This window comes from Sylvia atricapilla, chromosome 3 (genome assembly GCF_009819655.1).
Source record: "Sylvia atricapilla isolate bSylAtr1 chromosome 3, bSylAtr1.pri, whole genome shotgun sequence".
In the NCBI taxonomy this organism is placed as follows: domain Eukaryota; kingdom Metazoa; phylum Chordata; class Aves; order Passeriformes; family Sylviidae; genus Sylvia; species Sylvia atricapilla.
The window spans coordinates 48,309,416-48,328,689 of record NC_089142.1 but is presented as its reverse complement, the minus strand read 5'-3'; the positions used below and the strand labels follow the sequence as shown (position 1 = coordinate 48,328,689).

General features: G+C 38.9%; 1 protein-coding gene and 1 long non-coding RNA gene across 4 annotated transcripts in view; both read right to left on the bottom strand.

The window, feature by feature from the left end:
• The window catches only part of LOC136359053 (uncharacterized), a 945,479-nt gene that overhangs the window by 746,195 nt on the left and 180,010 nt on the right, over window positions 1-19,274 (bottom strand). The window lies entirely within an intron of this gene.
• The window catches only part of LOC136359046 (dermatan-sulfate epimerase), a 34,706-nt gene continuing 30,610 nt past the window's right edge, over window positions 15,179-19,274 (bottom strand). For both annotated transcript variants that reach the window (XM_066315300.1, XM_066315301.1), the window contains one exon: window positions 15,179-18,251. In XM_066315300.1, the coding sequence (XP_066171397.1) occupies window positions 16,490-18,251 (1,762 nt within the window). In that variant the 3' untranslated portion in view covers window positions 15,179-16,489. The remainder of the gene's footprint in view (window positions 18,252-19,274) is intronic.

The following is a 19,274-nucleotide window of genomic DNA, read 5'->3' as shown; positions in this document are numbered from 1 at the left end:
GGTTAATCCAGCCACATAAAAGCTACAGCCAAGAGGTGAGCACATGGACAAGGAAAGGAAGTTTGGCAATGTTCTCACACTATCTGATTTCATGGATTTCATTTGTATTTAATATATTTGTTTTGACACATGCAGAATTTCTGCGATCCAAATTACTGTACAGCAAGTGTGCTTAACCTTTATTTGAATGGGACACTATCCCATTTGATGTCCCCAAGACCTGGAAGGGAAAGAGAAAAGTGAGTGGGTCCTTGGTATCTCCATCAACTCATGGTCTTGTGCACCTTCACCACAGCCGTCTCTTTCCCAGCTGGGGAAACCCTAATATAGTCACTCATCATCTGAGTAAAACCTTTCCATACTTTCTCTATCCATTGTAGGAAAGCAGCTAAAAAGCAGGACTCAAAGTCCTGCTGAGCTCCTTACAGAAGTAGATCGGCTAGGGGGCTACAAGTCCTGGCAACTGGAGGCAGGACCCCGAAGGAGGAAGAGATATTTATGTATGTGTGTATGCAGGACATTACAAGCCTATACCAGTCTGTGCTAGCTCATAGTTTAGCAATGTTACTAAGAAACATAGATATTATTGTTATGGTTATTATTGTTTAAGCAAGTAGGTTTTTTTAACTCATGCTTGAAAAATATATAAACCAGCAGTGTGTTCAACAAAATCGGCTTCATGATGCAAACCATGGAGACCCTGTTTCTTCAATCGCCCGCCAATTGGTGCCCTTATGTGAGGAGAGTGATGTCTGCCTAGCTGAGCGGCTGCCAGCAAGCCCTGCAGGTCTAAGTGCCCCTGAGAAGAAGAAGGAAGCTGGCCAGCAACAGTGAAATCCCTCTAAAAAGGAGGTGAGCTGCAGGGGATGATGGGGCAAGGGGTGTCTTCTCAGGAAAGAGACTTTTTGGACTTCTGCTAAAGCTTTTACAACAGCATGGCAAATCCTTACCTCCATGTAGTCACATTAAAACACTCTTGAGATGGACAGCAGTTAAGCTAGCAGGAGTTACTGGTGTTCACAATCTTTATGACAGATTTGTGGGACAAAGTAGGAGTGCAACTGTAGTAGGACTGTGCAACGAAGAGGAACAAACTGATTGTAGAAATGCTCCGCTCCTGGTGGGTGATTTTTGTGGTCCTGAAGGCCCAAGAAAACTCCCATGCCAAAGGTAAAGGGGATGCCTCTTGCCTTCCCTTTGCGGTGAAACCCCAGAGTTCTTCACAATCAGGAAGGACTGTGCCTCTCTCTACAAAACCCACAGCCCACCTCTTATGGGTGAAAGAGAGAGGGACCACCGCAATCCATAGGGACATTCGCTGCTGGCTGCTGCCTGAACGACAGCAATGGGTGCGGCTCCCCTGCCTGGTGCTGGCCAGTGTGGTCATAGCCTGCATGGCATGCTGAAGCTCTAGCACATCAGAATACCAACGGGCACTACTTACTAATTGAAACTCTGTTAAACTTTAACCTGTGATTTGTGATTTTTCACAGGACTGTTACTGGAAAGATTCAAAGGTGTTTGTGTGGATGTGATGTTTTTCTACATACTGGTAACATAACAAGACTGCAGGATTCACTTGGAGTAATCGGCTAAGTCATAAATTTAACGTTCTTTGCTCACATTTAAGACAACCTTTGAATCTTATCTGTAGTAGTTGTTTGAGACTTAGTTGTAATTACTCTCTGAAACTCCACTATCAGCTTTACCAGTTCTTGCTTTTTATTTTGTAGTTTTAAGAAAGTAATTTTATTCTGAATTTTTTGGTATAGCTATTTGGTGATTCCAGTATAATTATTTTTCCTTGCCACATTTAAATTAGAATTAAAGTTAGTATCAAAACAGTTTAAGTATATTGATGGGCCACAAATACTGTAAACAGTAGCTTACATTTTAGAATAGTTTAAACCCTTGACTTTGTAACTGTTGGTATGCAAATGCCAGTTTTACATTCCCATTAACCTAACCAAGTTATTGACCTAAATTCTTATCGGTTTAGTTTTAATATTTAGTTTTTTATATTTGTATCCCATTACTTTTATTGAGCCAAACTCAAATTTAATGTACAAGCAATTTTAAAAAAGCTGCAGCAGTTTAATCCCTTTGATAGATTTATGTTGCTGCTATTTCAGTACAATTGTTTACTTGCATGTTGTTTATCTTGATGCTTAACACTTATATGACAATTTTTCAGTACCTTTTTTGTAATGATAGGATTTAAATAATTTAATTCCTGTTAAGATTAGTCTTTGTTTTGGTGATGTTGGCTTAAAGTGTTGTTGAAATGTTCTTGTTTAAATTATAAGATATAATTCTTTTGCTATACAAATGAATGACATAAAGCCCAAATGAATTTTTTCTGAAATATATTCATTTCGATTACGAGATACAATTCTTTGGTTATAGAAATAAGAATAAATTTTACTGGTTTATTTCTGTAGGTAGCATTGAAAAATGAGTAACAAATTTATATTATGATTGTTATTGGTTGTAAGCTCTTTAATGGCTTTTTTTCTTTATTATTACTTAGTTAAATATAAGTAACAAAGCCAGTTGCGTTACAAACCTTTACATACCCTTGTATACCTATCTACAAGATACGCAATATTTTAAGAAACTTTCCTAACTACTATTACTGAGGAGTTTTTAAAATATATTAGGGAGACTCTTCCAGTTAATGCCTGGACCCTCGCCAAGTCTTAGCCCTAGCTAGACAAGAAGTATTCCAAAAAACCCCCAGCTGTTTTGCAAAAACCTCCAGGTGTTTTCTGCACCAAATCTGTAATCAAGTAATTTTGACTTTCCAAATTTGGACCTATAATAGCTAGAAACTCTTTTAAAATGAACTCGGAAATCTCACCCAGGAATAGTCCTCCAAGCCTTCATTTTGAAGTGAGGCTTACTAGGTATTGCAAAGTCTGGATAATGGTACGGTATTTGAGGAACTGATAATGCATTGTTTTAAATCAACATTTTATCTCTTATGTACTACTGATTGCATACATTATTAGATTAATTTTTACTTAGTATAAGTTTATTGTTTTGTCACATATTGTTTTGCTTTTTATGTTGCCTTCATGTTCATGACGAGAGACATACCTTTTGTTAAAAAACAAAAGATAGGAGAGTATGGCTCTTTAAGAGCGTTTACATGAATATTTACACTAGAAATTTTGAAATCAAATCAAATTCGATCCCTGGCAGAGTAATACCGCTTTAAAGATCTGCATGTGCAGAGGCAATTTTTAAAAGTTTTTAAGTGAAGTTTTTTAATTGAGTGTACAATGATAAGACCCAGCTAATTTACTGACCTAGGGAGAAGGCATGCATGTGTTTTATCACCAGAAAGTTTCAAGGTTCTTACCTGCTTGTCTGGACAAATGTTGATCTCCTCTAAGAAAATGAGACTCAGAGAAAAGGTAGATTACTTAGTTGCCGTCCAGCCCTTGTGACCAAGACAAAAAAAAAAAAAAAAAAAAAAAAAAAAAAAAAAAAAAAAAAAAAAAGGAGGAGTACCAGGACATGCATGGATGTGAAGATTTTGAAGGCTTGACTTGCATGAACCTATTGGACCACTCTTAATCTACCCACACGACCATATAGACCTTTCGAGATAGTGTCCTCAAACTAAAAAGAGCTGTAGATGATCATGACTGGACACACACTTAGGAGATGGGGTCTTACTAGCTGGCTTAAGCATTTATTTAAAACAGGAATTTATGTTTTAGCTGTACTATTGCTTCTGATGCTTATTGATTTGCCATGTGTTTTACCATGTGTTTAGAGTTGGATTTAAAAGTCCACAAGGAAGATTTTACTGGTGGAAAAAAGGAGGAAATGTTGGGAAACAGGTAAAAAGCAGGACTCAAAGTACTGCTGAGCTCCTTACAGAAGTAGATCGGCTAGGGGGCTACAAGTCCTGGCAACTGGAGGTAGAACCCCGAAGGAGGAAGAGATATTTATGTATGTGTGTATGCAGGACATTACAAGCCTATACCAGTCTGTGCTAGCTCATAGTTTAGCAATGTTACTAAGAAACATAGATATTGTTGTTATGGTTACTATTGTTTAAGCAAGTAGGTTTTTTTTAACTCATGCTTGAAAAATATATAAACCAGCAGTGTGTTCAACAAAATCGGCTTCATGATGCAAACCATGGAGACCCTGTTTCTTCAATCGCCCGCCAATTGGTGCCCTTATGTGAGGAGAGTGATGTCTGCCTAGCTGAGCGGCTGCCAGCAAGCCCTGCAGGTCTAAGTGCCCCTGAGAAGAAGAAGGAAGCTGGCCAGCAACAGTGAAATCCCTCTAAAAAGGAGGTGAGCTGCAGGGGATGATGGGGCAAGGGGTGTCTTCTCAGGAAAGAGACTTTTTGGACTTCTGCTAAAGCTTTTACAACAGCATGGCAAATCCTTACCTCCATGTAGTCACATTAAAACACTCTTGAGATGGACAGCAGTTAAGCTAGCAGGAGTTACTGGTGTTCACAATCTTTATGACAGATTTGTGGGACAAAGTAGGAGTGCAACTGTAGTAGGACTGTGCAACGAAGAGGAACAAACTGATTGTAGAAATGCTCCGCTCCTGGTGGGTGATTTTTGTGGTCCTGAAGGCCCAAGAAAACTCCCATGCCAAAGGTAAAGGGGATGCCTCTTGCCTTCCCTTTGCGGTGAAACCCCAGAGTTCTTCACAATCAGGAAGGACTGTGCCTCTCTCTACAAAACCCACAGCCCACCTCTTATGGGTGAAAGAGAGAGGGACCACCGCAATCCATAGGGACATTCGCTGCTGGCTGCTGCCTGAACGACAGCAATGGGTGCGGCTCCCCTGCCTGGTGCTGGCCAGTGTGGTCATAGCCTGCATGGCATGCTGAAGCTCTAGCACATCAGAATACCAACGGGCACTACTTACTAATTGAAACTCTGTTAAACTTTAACCTGTGATTTGTGATTTTTCACAGGACTGTTACTGGAAAGATTCAAAGGTGTTTGTGTGGATGTGATGTTTTTCTACATACTGGTAACATAACAAGACTGCAGGATTCACTTGGAGTAATCGGCTAAGTCATAAATTTAACGTTCTTTGCTCACATTTAAGACAACCTTTGAATCTTATCTGTAGTAGTTGTTTGAGACTTAGTTGTAATTACTCTCTGAAACTCCACTATCAGCTTTACCAGTTCTTGCTTTTTATTTTGTAGTTTTAAGAAAGTAATTTTATTCTGAATTTTTTGGTATAGCTATTTGGTGATTCCAGTATAATTATTTTTCCTTGCCACATTTAAATTAGAATTAAAGTTAGTATCAAAACAGTTTAAGTATATTGATGGGCCACAAATACTGTAAACAGTAGCTTACATTTTAGAATAGTTTAAACCCTTGACTTTGTAACTGTTGGTATGCAAATGCCAGTTTTACATTCCCATTAACCTAACCAAGTTATTGACCTAAATTCTTATTGGTTTAGTTTTAATATTTAGTTTTTTATATTTGTATCCCATTACTTTTATTGAGCCAAACTCAAATTTAATGTACAAGCAATTTTAAAAAAGCTGCAGCAGTTTAATCCCTTTGATAGATTTATGTTGCTGCTATTTCAGTACAATTGTTTACTTGCATGTTGTTTATCTTGATGCTTAACTCTTATATGACAATTTTTCAGTACCTTTTTTGTAATGATAGGATTTAAATAAGTTAATTCCTGTTAAGATTCATTTCTGTTTTGTTTTGGTGATGTTAACTTTAGTTTTTGTTGAAATATACTTGTTTAAATCATAAGATACAATTCTTTTGCTCTGCAAATGAATTGCATCAAGCGTGATTAAATTTGGATAAAATGTATTCATTTCGATTACGAGATACAATTCTTTGGTTATAGAAATAAGAATAAATTTTTCTGGTTTATTTCCGTAGGTAGCTTTGAAAAATTAATAACAATTTTATATTATGACTGGTATTAGTTATGAGCTGTTTAATGCCTTTTTTTCCTTTATTATTACTTAGTTAAATATAAGTAACAAAGCCAGTTGCGTTACAAACCTTTACATACCCTTGTATACCTATCTACAAGATACGCAATATTTTAAGAAACTTTCCTAACTACTATTACTGAGGAGTTTTTAAAATATATTAGGGAGACTCTTCCAGTTAATGCCTGGACCCTGGCCAAGTCTTAGCCCTAGCTAGACAAGAATTATGCCAAAAAATAACCCAGGTGTTCTGCAAAAACTCCCAGGTGTTTTCTGCACCAAATCTGTAATTAAGTCATTTTGGCTTGCCAAATTTGGACCTATAATAGCTAGAACATCTTTTAAAGTAAACTTGGAAATCTTACCTAGCAAATGTTCTCCAAGCCCTCACTTTGAAATGAGGCTTACTAGCAATTGGAGACTCTGAGTAACGGTATGGTATTTAGGAATTGATAATGCATTGTTTTAAATCAACATTTTATCTCTTATGGACTACTGATTGCATACATTATTTGATTAATTTTTACTTAGTGTAAGTTTATTGTTTTGCTTTTTACGTTTCATTCATGTTCATGACGAGAGACATACCTATTGTTAAAAAACAAAAGAGAGTATGGCTCTTTAAGAACGTTTACAGGAATATTTACACTAGAAATTTTGAAATCAAATCAAATCAAATTTGATCCCTGGCAGAGTAATACTGCTTTAAAGATTTGCATGTGCAGAGGCAATTTTTAAAAGTTTTTAAGTGAAGTTTTTTAATTGAGTGTACAATGATAAGACCCAGCTAATTTACTGACCTGGGGAGAAGGCATGCATGTGTTTTACCACCAAGAGGTTTCAAAGTAGTTACCTGCTTGTCTGGACAAAGGTCAGTCGCCTCCAAGAAAATGAGACTCAGAGAAAAGGAAAATTACTTAATTGCCATACAGGCCTTGAGACCAAGATGAGAAAAGTAGTAGGACTACCAGGACATGGATGTGGAGATTTTGAAGGCTTGACTTGCATGAACCTATTGGACCACTCTTAATCTACCCCCACTACCATATAGACCCTTCGAGATTGTGTCCCCAAACTAAAAAGAGCTGTAGATGATCATGACTGGACACACATTTAGGAGTTGGGGTCTTACTAGCTGGCTTAAGCATTTATTTAAAACAGGAATTTATGTTTTAGCTGTACTATTGCTTCTGATGCTTATTGATTTGCCATGTGTTTTACCATGTGTTTAGAGATGGAATAGCAAGTCCACAAAAAAGATTTTACTGGTGGTAAAAAGAAGAGGGAAATGTGAGAAAAGAGCTAAGGTACAGGACTCAAGGTACTGCTGAACTCCTTACAGAAGTAGATGTACTAGGTGGCTACAAGCCCTGGCAACTGGAGGCAGGACCCTGATGGAGGAAGAGATAAGGGTGTATGTGTATATGTATGCATGTATGTGTGTATGTATGTATGCAGGACAGTAGAGGCCTGTACAGGTCTATGCAAGCGCATTGTTTAGCAATGTTACTAAGAAACATAGATATTGTTGTTACAGTTGTTATTATTTAGGCAAGTAGTTATTTTTAGCTCATGCTTGAGAGATCTAGAAACCAGCAGTGTGTTCAATAAAATTGACTTCATGATGCAAACCTCGGAGACCTTGTCTCTTCAATCACCCAACAATCCATGTTGCTACCTGACTTGTTCTCTAGGACTCAGGTACCTTTTTTCACGAGTGGAAATAGGACATACGCCAGATCTAAAATGCATTGGAGATGAAATTGAATCACAGTTTGCTGCAAAGGAATACTGACATTTGTTTTATATTTCCTTGAAATATCTTCGGGATTTTATTTTATATCATCCATGAATAGATATTTTAACAAGATATGCATTATAATAAAAGCCTTTCAGTACTTGAGCAAAAGCCTCAGCAAGCTCAGAGTCTATCAGTGTATATATGAAGGTAGGATTTGGTTTCACTTTAAACACCATTTCTTCTATACTGAATTAGACATGCCATTTTGCTTTCTGGTTGGGCAGCCTAAGAAAGTATCTCTTCACTTCTTTAAAGCAGTGGTTCATTTTCCAATATCGAGAATAACTTTGCATTATTGGCAAGTACTGTTAACTGTGATTTTTACCTCGAGGCAGGTAGAGAGAGAGATCTGCAAACCTTGAAACCAGAATTCATCGTACCTGAAAAAATCTTAGCAGATGCCCCATCAGTGGAAGTGTTCCAGGACAGATTGGATGAGGTTTGAAGCAGCCTTGTCTCATGGAAACTGACCCTTCCGAAGGCACATGGGTGGGAACTGGAAGATCTTTAAGGACCCTTCCAGCCTAGACCTTTTTGATGATTCTGTGATTCTCTGTCAGCACGGCAGAAAAAACAGATGCAATGTGAAATTGCTGCAAGGACACATCCTGACAAAGACAGGCACATGGGCTGCCTCCAGGAACCACTGGTTTAACAAGAGAGGCAAAGGACCAGAGGCAGCTCTCTGGAACAGATTATGATCACACAAGGGAAAGTGTAGAGGCAAGAAACCCTGCTAGTTCTCTTTCTGACCCTAATTTGAGCAGTGTTTTATTTTTCCCTAATAAAATACAATTTCAGGAACAAGCTTCGTGTGAAAAGGGAGGGGAGCTCTGCATGAAAAAGGACTAACCATCCTCCAAGAAAACATGTTAGTGGTAAATATTCAGAGAGTGGTGGGTGAGGGGAGAGAGACCACCCTAACTGGGAAGTGGGGGAGCAGCTGTGCTGGCAGACAAGTGGGGTGCAGGAGTGGCCAGCGTGAGCCCAGCTGGTGGCAGCTTTGGGAGCTGGGGACAACAGCTGGGGGTTGTGAGGAGCCGTGGGGCTGGAAAGTTACTGAGCCTCTGTTCACTCAGAGCTCTCTTTGTCAGGGCAGCTCTTTCTTGCCCTCTACATTAACACTTGTTTATAGGTAGCCACATATAGAAAATTATAACTTGTCAATAATTGCCACAATGCCTGCAAGGCATTCTATGGAAAGTTTTCAGAAAAACAGGTTTCTGTTAATAGACCCAGAATTCCAATGTAAGTTTGTTTGTTGTTTGTAAAAAAATTAAATGTTGTTTGTACATTGATTTGCATTAAATTTCATGTCTTCTAGGGGGGGTTGGAACAATGTGAGAATTTAAAAGATGGACATCTTTTAGAACAAAAAATGTTTTATTTGAAAAATTCTTCTACTTTGAAATATTCTTTATGAAAATGAAGAGGCTAGTTGAAAAGAAGTGGACTTGTTTAATATTTTATTTTCTCCTTGACATTTTAACATCTATCTCTTCATTTGCAGAAGAATTTCTGCATTCGAGACATTTTCTAGGTGGCAAAACCTCTAACATTAACTAGTGTCTGAGGTTCAATAAAATGCATAACACTGTTCATAAATGCGGCATGTGTAAGAACACTGAAGGACTTTACCACTACATATTGTGCAGACCTTGTTTCAGTGATATTAATATGTCTTTACAGTAGGTTATTTGTAAGGTTTTTTTTTGAAACTTTTTCTACTTCTTCAGAATATCCAAAGACTGGTTTCGTTTTCCTACAAGTCATGCTCCTTCCAGCTGTTCCAAGACCCATGCTGTCCTAAATTCCTTCCAGTAGTCTCATAAAGCTCAACTCCCTCTTCATATTAATACTGTAATATCTTGGACATTCATGGTTGCAATGGAAAAAGCACCTCTGTACTGGTTGTCTTTTATAAGAAATGGACTTGCTTCTTCATCTGAGAGATGTAAGCTGCATTTCTCCAGCTCAGAAAGACACATGGATAATGTGGCTTTTTATTCTAGGAAAATTCTTGTCATACCTTTTTTCTCATTCCAGGTGAAATGAATGCTGAACATGTTGGAGGTCCTGTCTACAAGCAGGTCTGCACCTAGGTTCCAGCTGGACTGACCTCCCCCGCAGAGGTCCATTGCCTCACTTGGTGAAACTAAGGAAGTTATTCTGACTTTATGGTGGACCCAGCCTTCTTACAAGTTTAGGAAGTGTCACATAGCTCAGGGGCACCACCTAAATCATTAGTAGTGCTAATACTAAGTAGAACAGCAGCTGGAGAAGTAGCACTGTGCCTGGGCCTGCACAGCTTACAATCATTTGCATACATTATATTGCTATTTTGAGGTATTACATATATTAACAGCTTTTGGCTGAAAATGAATTTCAGCAGGCAGGAAGGAAACAGGTCTGGAAAACCAAGCCTGGCTCTGAAGGAGGCTCTATCTGGTGAGCTCTGGAACCTAAGTCACATAAGTCATGGCACTAATTGTCCCTTGCCATTATTTACTGCTACTCTTTCAACACTTTGGGTCCTCTATAGGTCTCATTTCTGTTATGGGGAAGGTCCTGTGACCTGGCCCAAATGTCCCACAGAAACCAGCTGCATGAGGGTTTTATAGTCTATATGAACCATAAACAAAACTGTGTGATTCTTTAATGCTGCCTGCAGATTAAGTGACAAATATTTGCTGACATTCTAAGAAAACATGATAGAAGCCTAGGATTAGAAAGGTAGAATTTGTCATGTTTTATGATGAAATTAAGTAGCCTTGGTGAGGCAGATTGTAATTAAGACTAATCAGGCAAATCACCCTGGATAATTGACTAGCCAGTTCTAAGAAAGAAAACCTCAGTCTTTTTCATTTACTATGGAAAATTATATATCATGAAATTACTTTGCAAATTTAAGCACATTAAACAAAAAATATTTGTATACTTTTATTATAGATGTTTTGTATTCCATGTGTCCTTGCTTTCTTCTGATTATACCATCACATTTTGCTGCCTTGGAATTGCTGAGTAACTGGAAGTTCATAGGAGCCACAGAATCATAGAATGGTCTCAGTTGGAAGAGACCTGAAAGATCACCGAATTCCAACCCTCCTGCCTTGTGCTAGGAACCTTCCACTAGACCAGGGCACTGAGGCCCCCATCCAATCTAGTTTTGAACACTTCCAGGGATGGGGTAGAACCTCTCTGGGTGACCTGTTCCAGAGCCTCACCATCCCCACAGTAAAGAATTTATTCCTGGTATCTAATCTAAATCTGCCTTCTTTTATCTTTAAGGGCATTTCCCCCTTGTCCTAAGATTTTATCTGTTGGATTCTGTGTATGTGTCTCCTAATGGTGGCTGATCATGTGCTACAAAACATGCTCTGTACTTTGCCATTAAATTTATCCTTCTTTCTTTTTTTAAACTTCAACAAATTAACTAGTTCTTTAGTTCATGGTACACCACTGTCTCAAGTTTTCCTTCTCAGGTTCCTTTGCTGCGAAATTTTTGTTGCTTATAATTTTTCTAATAGTAGTGAAGCCCAAGAATTGAGACCTTATGGTTTTCAAAGTCATCAAAGAATTGAAAAGTTTCTTCTGATCCTCAACCTCCCTTGCTCATGTATTTTTTCTAATCAATATAATCCTTAGCTACAAAATACCCAGATTTTTCAGCTCACCACAGTTGTACAAGCTGAGTCAGGCTCCAGGTAACCATGTCTGGCTTGTATTAAAGGCTGAACTCTATTACACTCAACAGCACTTGTGTGTGCATTTCCATTTTTTTAATGGGAAGACATGATTCAAAAGAAAAGGATATATGGGACACAAGGAGAAAATATTCCCAGTTGCCTATATTTTATGTTAGCAGCAACTTTCCAAGTTGCTCAATCTGCCCTCATTTATTCTGTAATGTTCAAATACTCCATCATCATTGTAATTTTATTTGCCTGGCATCTGCATCTGTATTTTATAGCATTATCGAACATCTTCTATTCCTCTAGCTTCCATAAAGCCAGAGTTCTTCAAGTGCTCTTCCAATGACTCTGGTCTTCTGCCCATTTTCCCATTGCTACCAACCTGCAGTTGGGTCCACCAGAGGAAACTCCATGACAAACTTAATAAGTGAAAGAATACAATTATTTTACTTGATCAAAAATAAGGGTTATGCCATATAAAAAAGGACTAGCAGTGAATAGTTTCAGACTAGAATTAGCAGTAAAGGTCTACTGTAAATGGTGTAGCATCCATATTAGGTCATGGAGAAACCTGGCCTTCTATAGCATGTCCAAAATAGTTCAACTCCTCATCCCAATAATAATCCTGTTCTTTAGGGATAAAAAGGAATGCATTATGCTGATCATCTATTCATTCTTGCCATAGGGTGAATTAATCTAACTTACTCTCACAGCAGTGTGGCAGTGTAGGAAGTTTCCATGCCCCAACACTCCTCAAGCTTTCTTCATTAGCATTTCCTGTGGGCATAACCGATGGGACCAGCTTTCCAGGCATTCCTTGTTTCCTATGTCACAGTTTTAATGAAGTGGGAAACCAGGGGTTTTATACTCGTGATTTTAGAAGTGTTCCACCTCCTTGAAGAATGCCTTCCAACTGGAGGTAGGTACAAAGCTAGACTGAACATGGAATGTTTGGTGAAAAAATGTATGTCAATATTTTGGGGACAGTAATAAACTGATATATACTTGTTATGGATTATTGTTCATGATAACAAAGCCCTGGGGTTTTACTGGGACAGTTTTTCTCTTCACTGTCTCAGGGTCAGTTAGGAAACCAGTAAAATCATTGATGGTTTTGGACACAAGTCAAAGAAGAAAAAGGCCACAACATCATGCTAAATGTCTCATACAATAATGCATTTCAGCTAGAAGTTTTGCTCTGCATCCTAAACTTCTTGAAAATAATCATAAATGTTATGAACCCCTTGTCAGCCTGAAGAACCTGTGAGGAAAGGTAGCATCGGGGGAAAATGCTACACATTTGGCTGAAGGAATGCACTGACTTACTGTGTAGCTGGGTCCAGTCTCCTGCCTGCTTGAAGCAGAGAATAGTTTTGTTCCTTACTTGAGAGGGTCCAGGGCTCTTAATTGTAATGCTTTGACATTATTTGTTTCAAGGTGGAACTCATTTGGAAAACAGTCTCTATACTGATCACAGTACAGACATATCCAGCACTGGATTGCATAGGCCTTCTGCTGCAGGGAGCCCCTGGAGTCAGCTGCCAAGAAAGGACAGAAAACGACATCTCGGCTTCATTAGCTCTATCTGACTTACCAGCCTGAAGTTGCCCAACTGATTTTAACAGACTAGCCAGAGCAAAGGAATTAAAGTTAGGCAAAAGTATTTATGATCCCAACTGAATCTTCTCCAGACCAAAAAAATGTGAATGTAATGTCCCAGTGCAGAAATACAGCTATTTTCCAAACTCTATATGCTTTCAAACACTAAGAAAACGCTTTTCATCAGTGGAAAATGCATAGATTAGCAGAAGAATGAGATGTATTTCAGACACATAATTCTTCAGAATAAGCTTTCATCTTACAAGTTTTAAGAAATGAAGTAATGTTCTCCTTTCCCTTTGCTTCCTTCAGTCACAATAATGTATATAACATAGACAGACATTTTTTGGCTGGACTCAAAAAATAATTGAAAGAATCTAAGAACCAGATTCCACTTCCACTCTCAAACACACACACCACTACCTGTGGGCTGAATTGCCATGCACTTTGTTCAGAATACAGTGAAATAACTTTAGACTAAATGAGAACGCAGTCCTGAAATGAATCACGCATGACTGAACTGCAGCTTTGAAGAGAAATTGAGTGAAGTCAGCAGAGTCTCAGATTAACACAGTAACCCATCCCCATATACCCAGTTCTTGGATAGCCACTTTTTCCTGTGGCCAGAGATGCAGAAAATGAAGATGTTCAGAAATGAAAAAGAGGCAGAATAAGAATGGGAGCAGAGGCATGTGCCAGAAACACCTCAAGTTTTTTACTCCATTTAAAACAGGGAGCGAAAAATAACTTTGCTGCTGGGTGCCATACAGTAACATTTCATAAGCTGTTCAGTCTAGATGAAGTCTAGATGAACCTAGTGCTAAATGCTTCTGTCATGGACACAGAGCTCACCGAGGTCACTTCTCTTCTGCAGTTCAAAGGATACAAAGGTGAGGAGAACATCCTCTCCTGCATAGGCAAGTGTGGAGGAACACCATCTTTCCCCAGCCCTCCCACAAGCCAATAGAGCTGATCCCATTTACCTCTTTTTCCTCACTGCACCTCCTAGTGAAGCAAAGGCACCTTGGATTTTTCAGAGTCCTGCCACCTGAGGCCTCGAACTGTTTATTTTCTGTGACACAGATGCTTCTAGCCAACATCCGATTGCCCATGCCACAGCACTGATGGCATAGAACAATGTGTTCCTCCATTTGTTTCAAAATCAAAATCGAAGAAAGTTACAGTCCTTGGTAAGGAATGAGAGAGACAAGAATGGAAAAAAAAAAAAAAAAAAAAAAAAAAAAAAAAAAAAAAAAAAGAGTAGAACCAGAATCACTGGGCATTTTTAAAGTCTCCTAAACTACAAGGTGGTTTTCTGGTTGTTCAAGGCAATAGCAAATTGACACAGGGGAAGTATGCATAGACATGGAATAAACATCTCATTTTTTGGTGTTTCACGGCAAATAATAGTAGCACATAATATTAAAAAACTAGCAGTGTCTTTAAAACTGAACATAAGCCAACAGCTATTTTTGCATGTGTTCATGTCATCACAGTGCAAAGGCAGAAATGAAGAGATTTCCAGCTATCCACAGCCTGTCACAGTTTAGTTGCTTTCAGCAGGCACCACTACCAAAATGGAGCTGTATGGGTGACACTCCCCAGGCTCAGCTCCCTTTGCCTTAAAGAAACAAAGCGAATGAGTTAAAATAGACAATTAAGCACTTTACGTGACTTTTGCATTTAGGGAAAAAGGGGAAGGTATGTCTTGAAGGTGTTCCAAGGTCTTAGGTGAGCTGAGTTACTGTATGAAGGCTCTCATAATCCAGTGACTATGCATGCATCAGAAATAAACTGGGTACCTAAATCTTTGCTCAGATAAAATGTAGCAAATTTCATTGAATAAATCCAGGCACTGGAATTACGTAAGTGAACACAGTGCTCTGAACTGACTCAGTAGCTGGAACCTACTGAAAATATTCTGACCTATTCACTGTAGACAAGGAAACCTCATCACATTCCAATACACAGACTTGCAGAAGGCTTAACAGGAGTAACGTAGATAACATCTATCTAAATGGTGTAAAGAAGATGAAGCAAAGGTTTGTGGTTTGACCCAAGTGCTGATGAACATTATTACTGCAATTATCAGGAAAAACATTTAAATAAAATAAAAACAACTTTTCCATAGAGATAATTATAATGCTTTTATTTAGCAAATGTACTCAAGAATTGTTTTTCTGTAAAGACATATAGGTATGTCTCTATTCCACAGAGCTTCCATGCTCTCAAATAGCTATGAATTTTTGAAATTGTTTTAATGAACAGAGGGGGATATAGGTGGAGATGTCAAACTTATTTTTGTCATAAACCACATGATTTCATTTACCACTAATCCCCAAATAATTGACCTGGGGCCACCAAGAGCTTGCAGAACCCTTGCTGGTGCTTTATAGAGAACAGGCTGTTCACAAAATTTTAACTGTCCTCTTTCTAGCCATATGAAAAGAAAAAAAAAGACATTAAATACTTCCTTAATATACACTTTTCCATACTGGCACTTGCTGAGGTTACCACAGGATTTCTTTGGTTCTTTGTATTTTTAAAATCACATATGAAAGGGCAGTGATCTATAACATTATTTCCCTACTAAGACATGCTTCAAACTATAGAAAACTTTCTTGAAACCCTGCCTTGTAAAATGGAGAACAGACCCTAAAGAATTCAGAATCGTACAGCCTACACTTGCCTAAAATATAAATGCTTTTTTTTTCCTGAGAATTGAATTCTGTTCTACTTTGAGTTAACTCCATATTTGCCTTCTACTATTACCTACTAGTGATGTGCCTCTCACTTGGCAAGCACTGATGTTATTGTCATTTCCCCACTGTGCCAGACTGTAAAGCAGGGAGGAGATGACAATATAAGGGTCTGTAGTAATGATACAGGGATGTCACATATTGAGCCATTCTTTGGTCTGGCAGAGAGAAATGGAGTCTACTGCTAAGATCTGCCTCGTATACATATGTTTGAATACCCTTGTCTTAGGAGAATGTCCAGAGACATCCCTAGCAGCCTGAAATAAAAACTCACTAAATGCAAAACAAATTCTGTATTTAAAAAAAGGCCTTAGAAACAAACCTATCAAGAGGGCTCTTATCACCAAAAAATTAATTACAACTTTATGTTACTGAACTCTGATGAACAAAGCATAACATTCCCTCAGATGTGAGGCCCAACTCAAACACAAAGGGGGAGTACTTATTAAGTACTGATTTTTCTGAGATATTATTGCTTGCCCTATCCTTTAATCCCTTCTGGTCTGAAAATGATCTTTCCCCAGATGTTTTTGGAATGTTTCAGATTAAAAAAAAAAAAAAAAAAAGAAAGAAAAGAAAAAGAAGAGAAGATATAAACTTTGGCCCTATTAGGGTTAATGCTTTTGCATAGACATATATGACCATAAACTGGTCAACTAGTAGAGGTCTTCCGCTAACATTGTGACTGAGAACAGGAAGAATACAGCCACAATAATATACAGCTGTCTACTAAAAGTATTGCATACAGACATCTTTGGCCATGCAGTCTCTTGGCCATCTGGAAATACGTGAGCTGCATTGCTAACATGACAAAAAAAATAGCAATGTTGAGAATTAGAAAGAGGCGAGTATAAGAAGCTGATATTGATGGGGCACTTCGAGCAGTCGCCACCATCTGTGCCAGCCCTGATCGGCCTTTCACCGACCCCCCAGTTTTGTGCTTCACATAAGTGATATCTGCAAAATCCAGAAGATCTTTCATTTCTTCGTCTTCGTCTACAGGCAACTCTTTTTGTGCTTGAGTCTGTGCCTTTTGTCGCACTTTTCTTTCATTTACCTCAATTTGTGCAAAAATGTCAGGAACGGCATCAACAAATTTGTAGCCTTTGGCTACCTTTCTGTTTTTCTTTGCTCTGCCACGCTGTTGCTGCTGCTGCCTCTGTGAGATTGCAAATATCCTGTCAATGGCCTCCTCTGTCTGTCTCTTATCTGAAAACCTCAGCAGACGCTCAGCAGTCTTCCTAAAGCTGGCTGTGTTGCGTACACGAGACAGGATCTCCTTCTCAAGCTGCTGGAAAACAGGCTTAAAATGTTGCAGGTTCCTCTCCACGATCCCCATGTAGTCCTTCACTTCTGGCACCGTGGAGCTCCTAATGGCAGAGGCTTGGTCAAAGACAATTTTCTGGCGGTCTGCAATAACCTGTGCAAAGGCAGAGCGGGAGCCATCCTCGACGGGCCACAGGTACACGGCGTAGGCGTGCTCAGCAGTGGTCACAAAAACATCCAGCTGCGGGGAATCTCCACGCACGGTGAAGCTCTGCACGTCCACAGAGGGCCCAATGAAAAGGTAAATGGCCCTTGTGATGGGGTGCCGCAGCAGGGTCGTTACATTCACGTAGTTTGTTCCATTGTAGGGGTAGCCCCGGGGATACATCCTGGAGGCAATGGTGGCTTTCTCACTGTGGCCAGTGTCATCCATCCAGTACATCTTATATATCCCATCACGGTGCCTAATAAAGGCCCCATGAACATCATCAACAACTGTTTCTTCAAAAGGCACATCTGTATTGTGGAAGAAACTTGTCGCTGCCTCCAGAGGGCTGTCATCTTCTAGGTGGATTTGGTCCACTAGCAAGAGAAGCTGGGGATGCAGAAGTATAAGGTTTCTTTGCAATTTTCTCAGCTTCAGTTTAGGATTGTACGCACCCACTCCTTCTCCCCTGATAAAAACTACCCCGCTTCTCTCTGTGGCGGCAACCACCCGTCCCTGACAGTCGCCAGCCAAGTCTTGTTTATATTTAAGCCACTTTGAGGAACAGTCTTCTGTAATCTGCCCTTCCCATGGGGAGAAGCAGCTCTTAGACACAGAAGGGGAAAACATCAACACATTATTTAAAAAAGTGTATTTTGGCCCATACAGAGCCTCTGTTATGAAAGGTACGCCATTGGGAGCAAAAGTAAAGGAGTTCTGGTCTGGGTGTTCATGGCCAGCATTAAAGTTCTTCCACCCCTTGATCCACTCTTTGTACTTGTTCTTATGAACAATATCATATATTGCACGTCCTCCCAGCTTTCCTGACTTGAAGGAAAGGAAAGGCCTGTTGATTTCAGCTGGCAGAGCACTTCCGTAAGTTACCACTCCCCAGTCCTCAAAATAATGCAGCTTAGGAACTCCATAGTCTGGTGGGGGTACAGAGCGCAAACTTGCATCATACCTGCAAAAAGAGATGAGAAAAATGGGGTTAAAAATCACTTGACTGATTCCACTATCAGCACTTGCACAAGACTCAAAAAAAATCCACTATTTACATCAAGGTGCAAGCCAACAATATACAGCACACAGTTATGCTTCCTAGTCATACAACTGTAATTATTATTCATCATCCTAATCCCTAAACAAATTTGTTGTGTGCTTTTTACAGAACAATAAGTGAAAGCATCTGCTCTGCATTTAAAGCAAGCAATGTTTCTGCAGTTCAAAAATAAGAGTACCAGTAATTTCAAACTAGCCATGTTCTGTGCTATATAGGCATAAAACTACTGGCTATAGCATAGATCTTAAAAAAAGGCAGATTACACCAGGCTGTAAACACTGCCTAAACCATCAGCATTTTTGCCTTTTTACTGACCACTTAACAAAGAAAAGGAGAGTATCTGTTTCCCCAAAATGGTGATTACAGAAGTCTGTAGTCTTCAAACAGAACAGGCAATAAATTAAAAATTAATAAAAAGGCATTCCAAAGGATAGATGTTTATTATTTTTGTCAGTTAATGTGTGTTAGTTTCTTTCTCCAAACCAGACTGAAAAAAATTTTCATGCTTTTTCTTGTATAAATTGTAAGATATAAGATATTTTGTTTAAAAAGAAGCCTTAATTCCAGAAAAGGTTAAAATTATTACAATTTTATCTATGGCAGTTAAAACAACAAAAACCCAACCCAAAACTTAACCTTCTGGCATTGTTTTTAAGCAACCAAAAGAAACAAAGCCATATTAAGCCCATTAACATTTCTGTTAGACGGTTCCAGAATCAGATTTATTCTTACAATAAACCAGGAGCTTCTGACAGGACCTAGGCAGTCCCAGAATTCCCATGAAGACCCAGGAGAAAACAGTGATGTGATGAGGTTATAGAGGAGATATTCTGTATTTTACAAGCAGCAAGATGAAGGCTGCTTGGAGCCTAGCAAACGTGCTCTCCAATGTGCACATCATAAGTGCAAACCAACAGATATTCA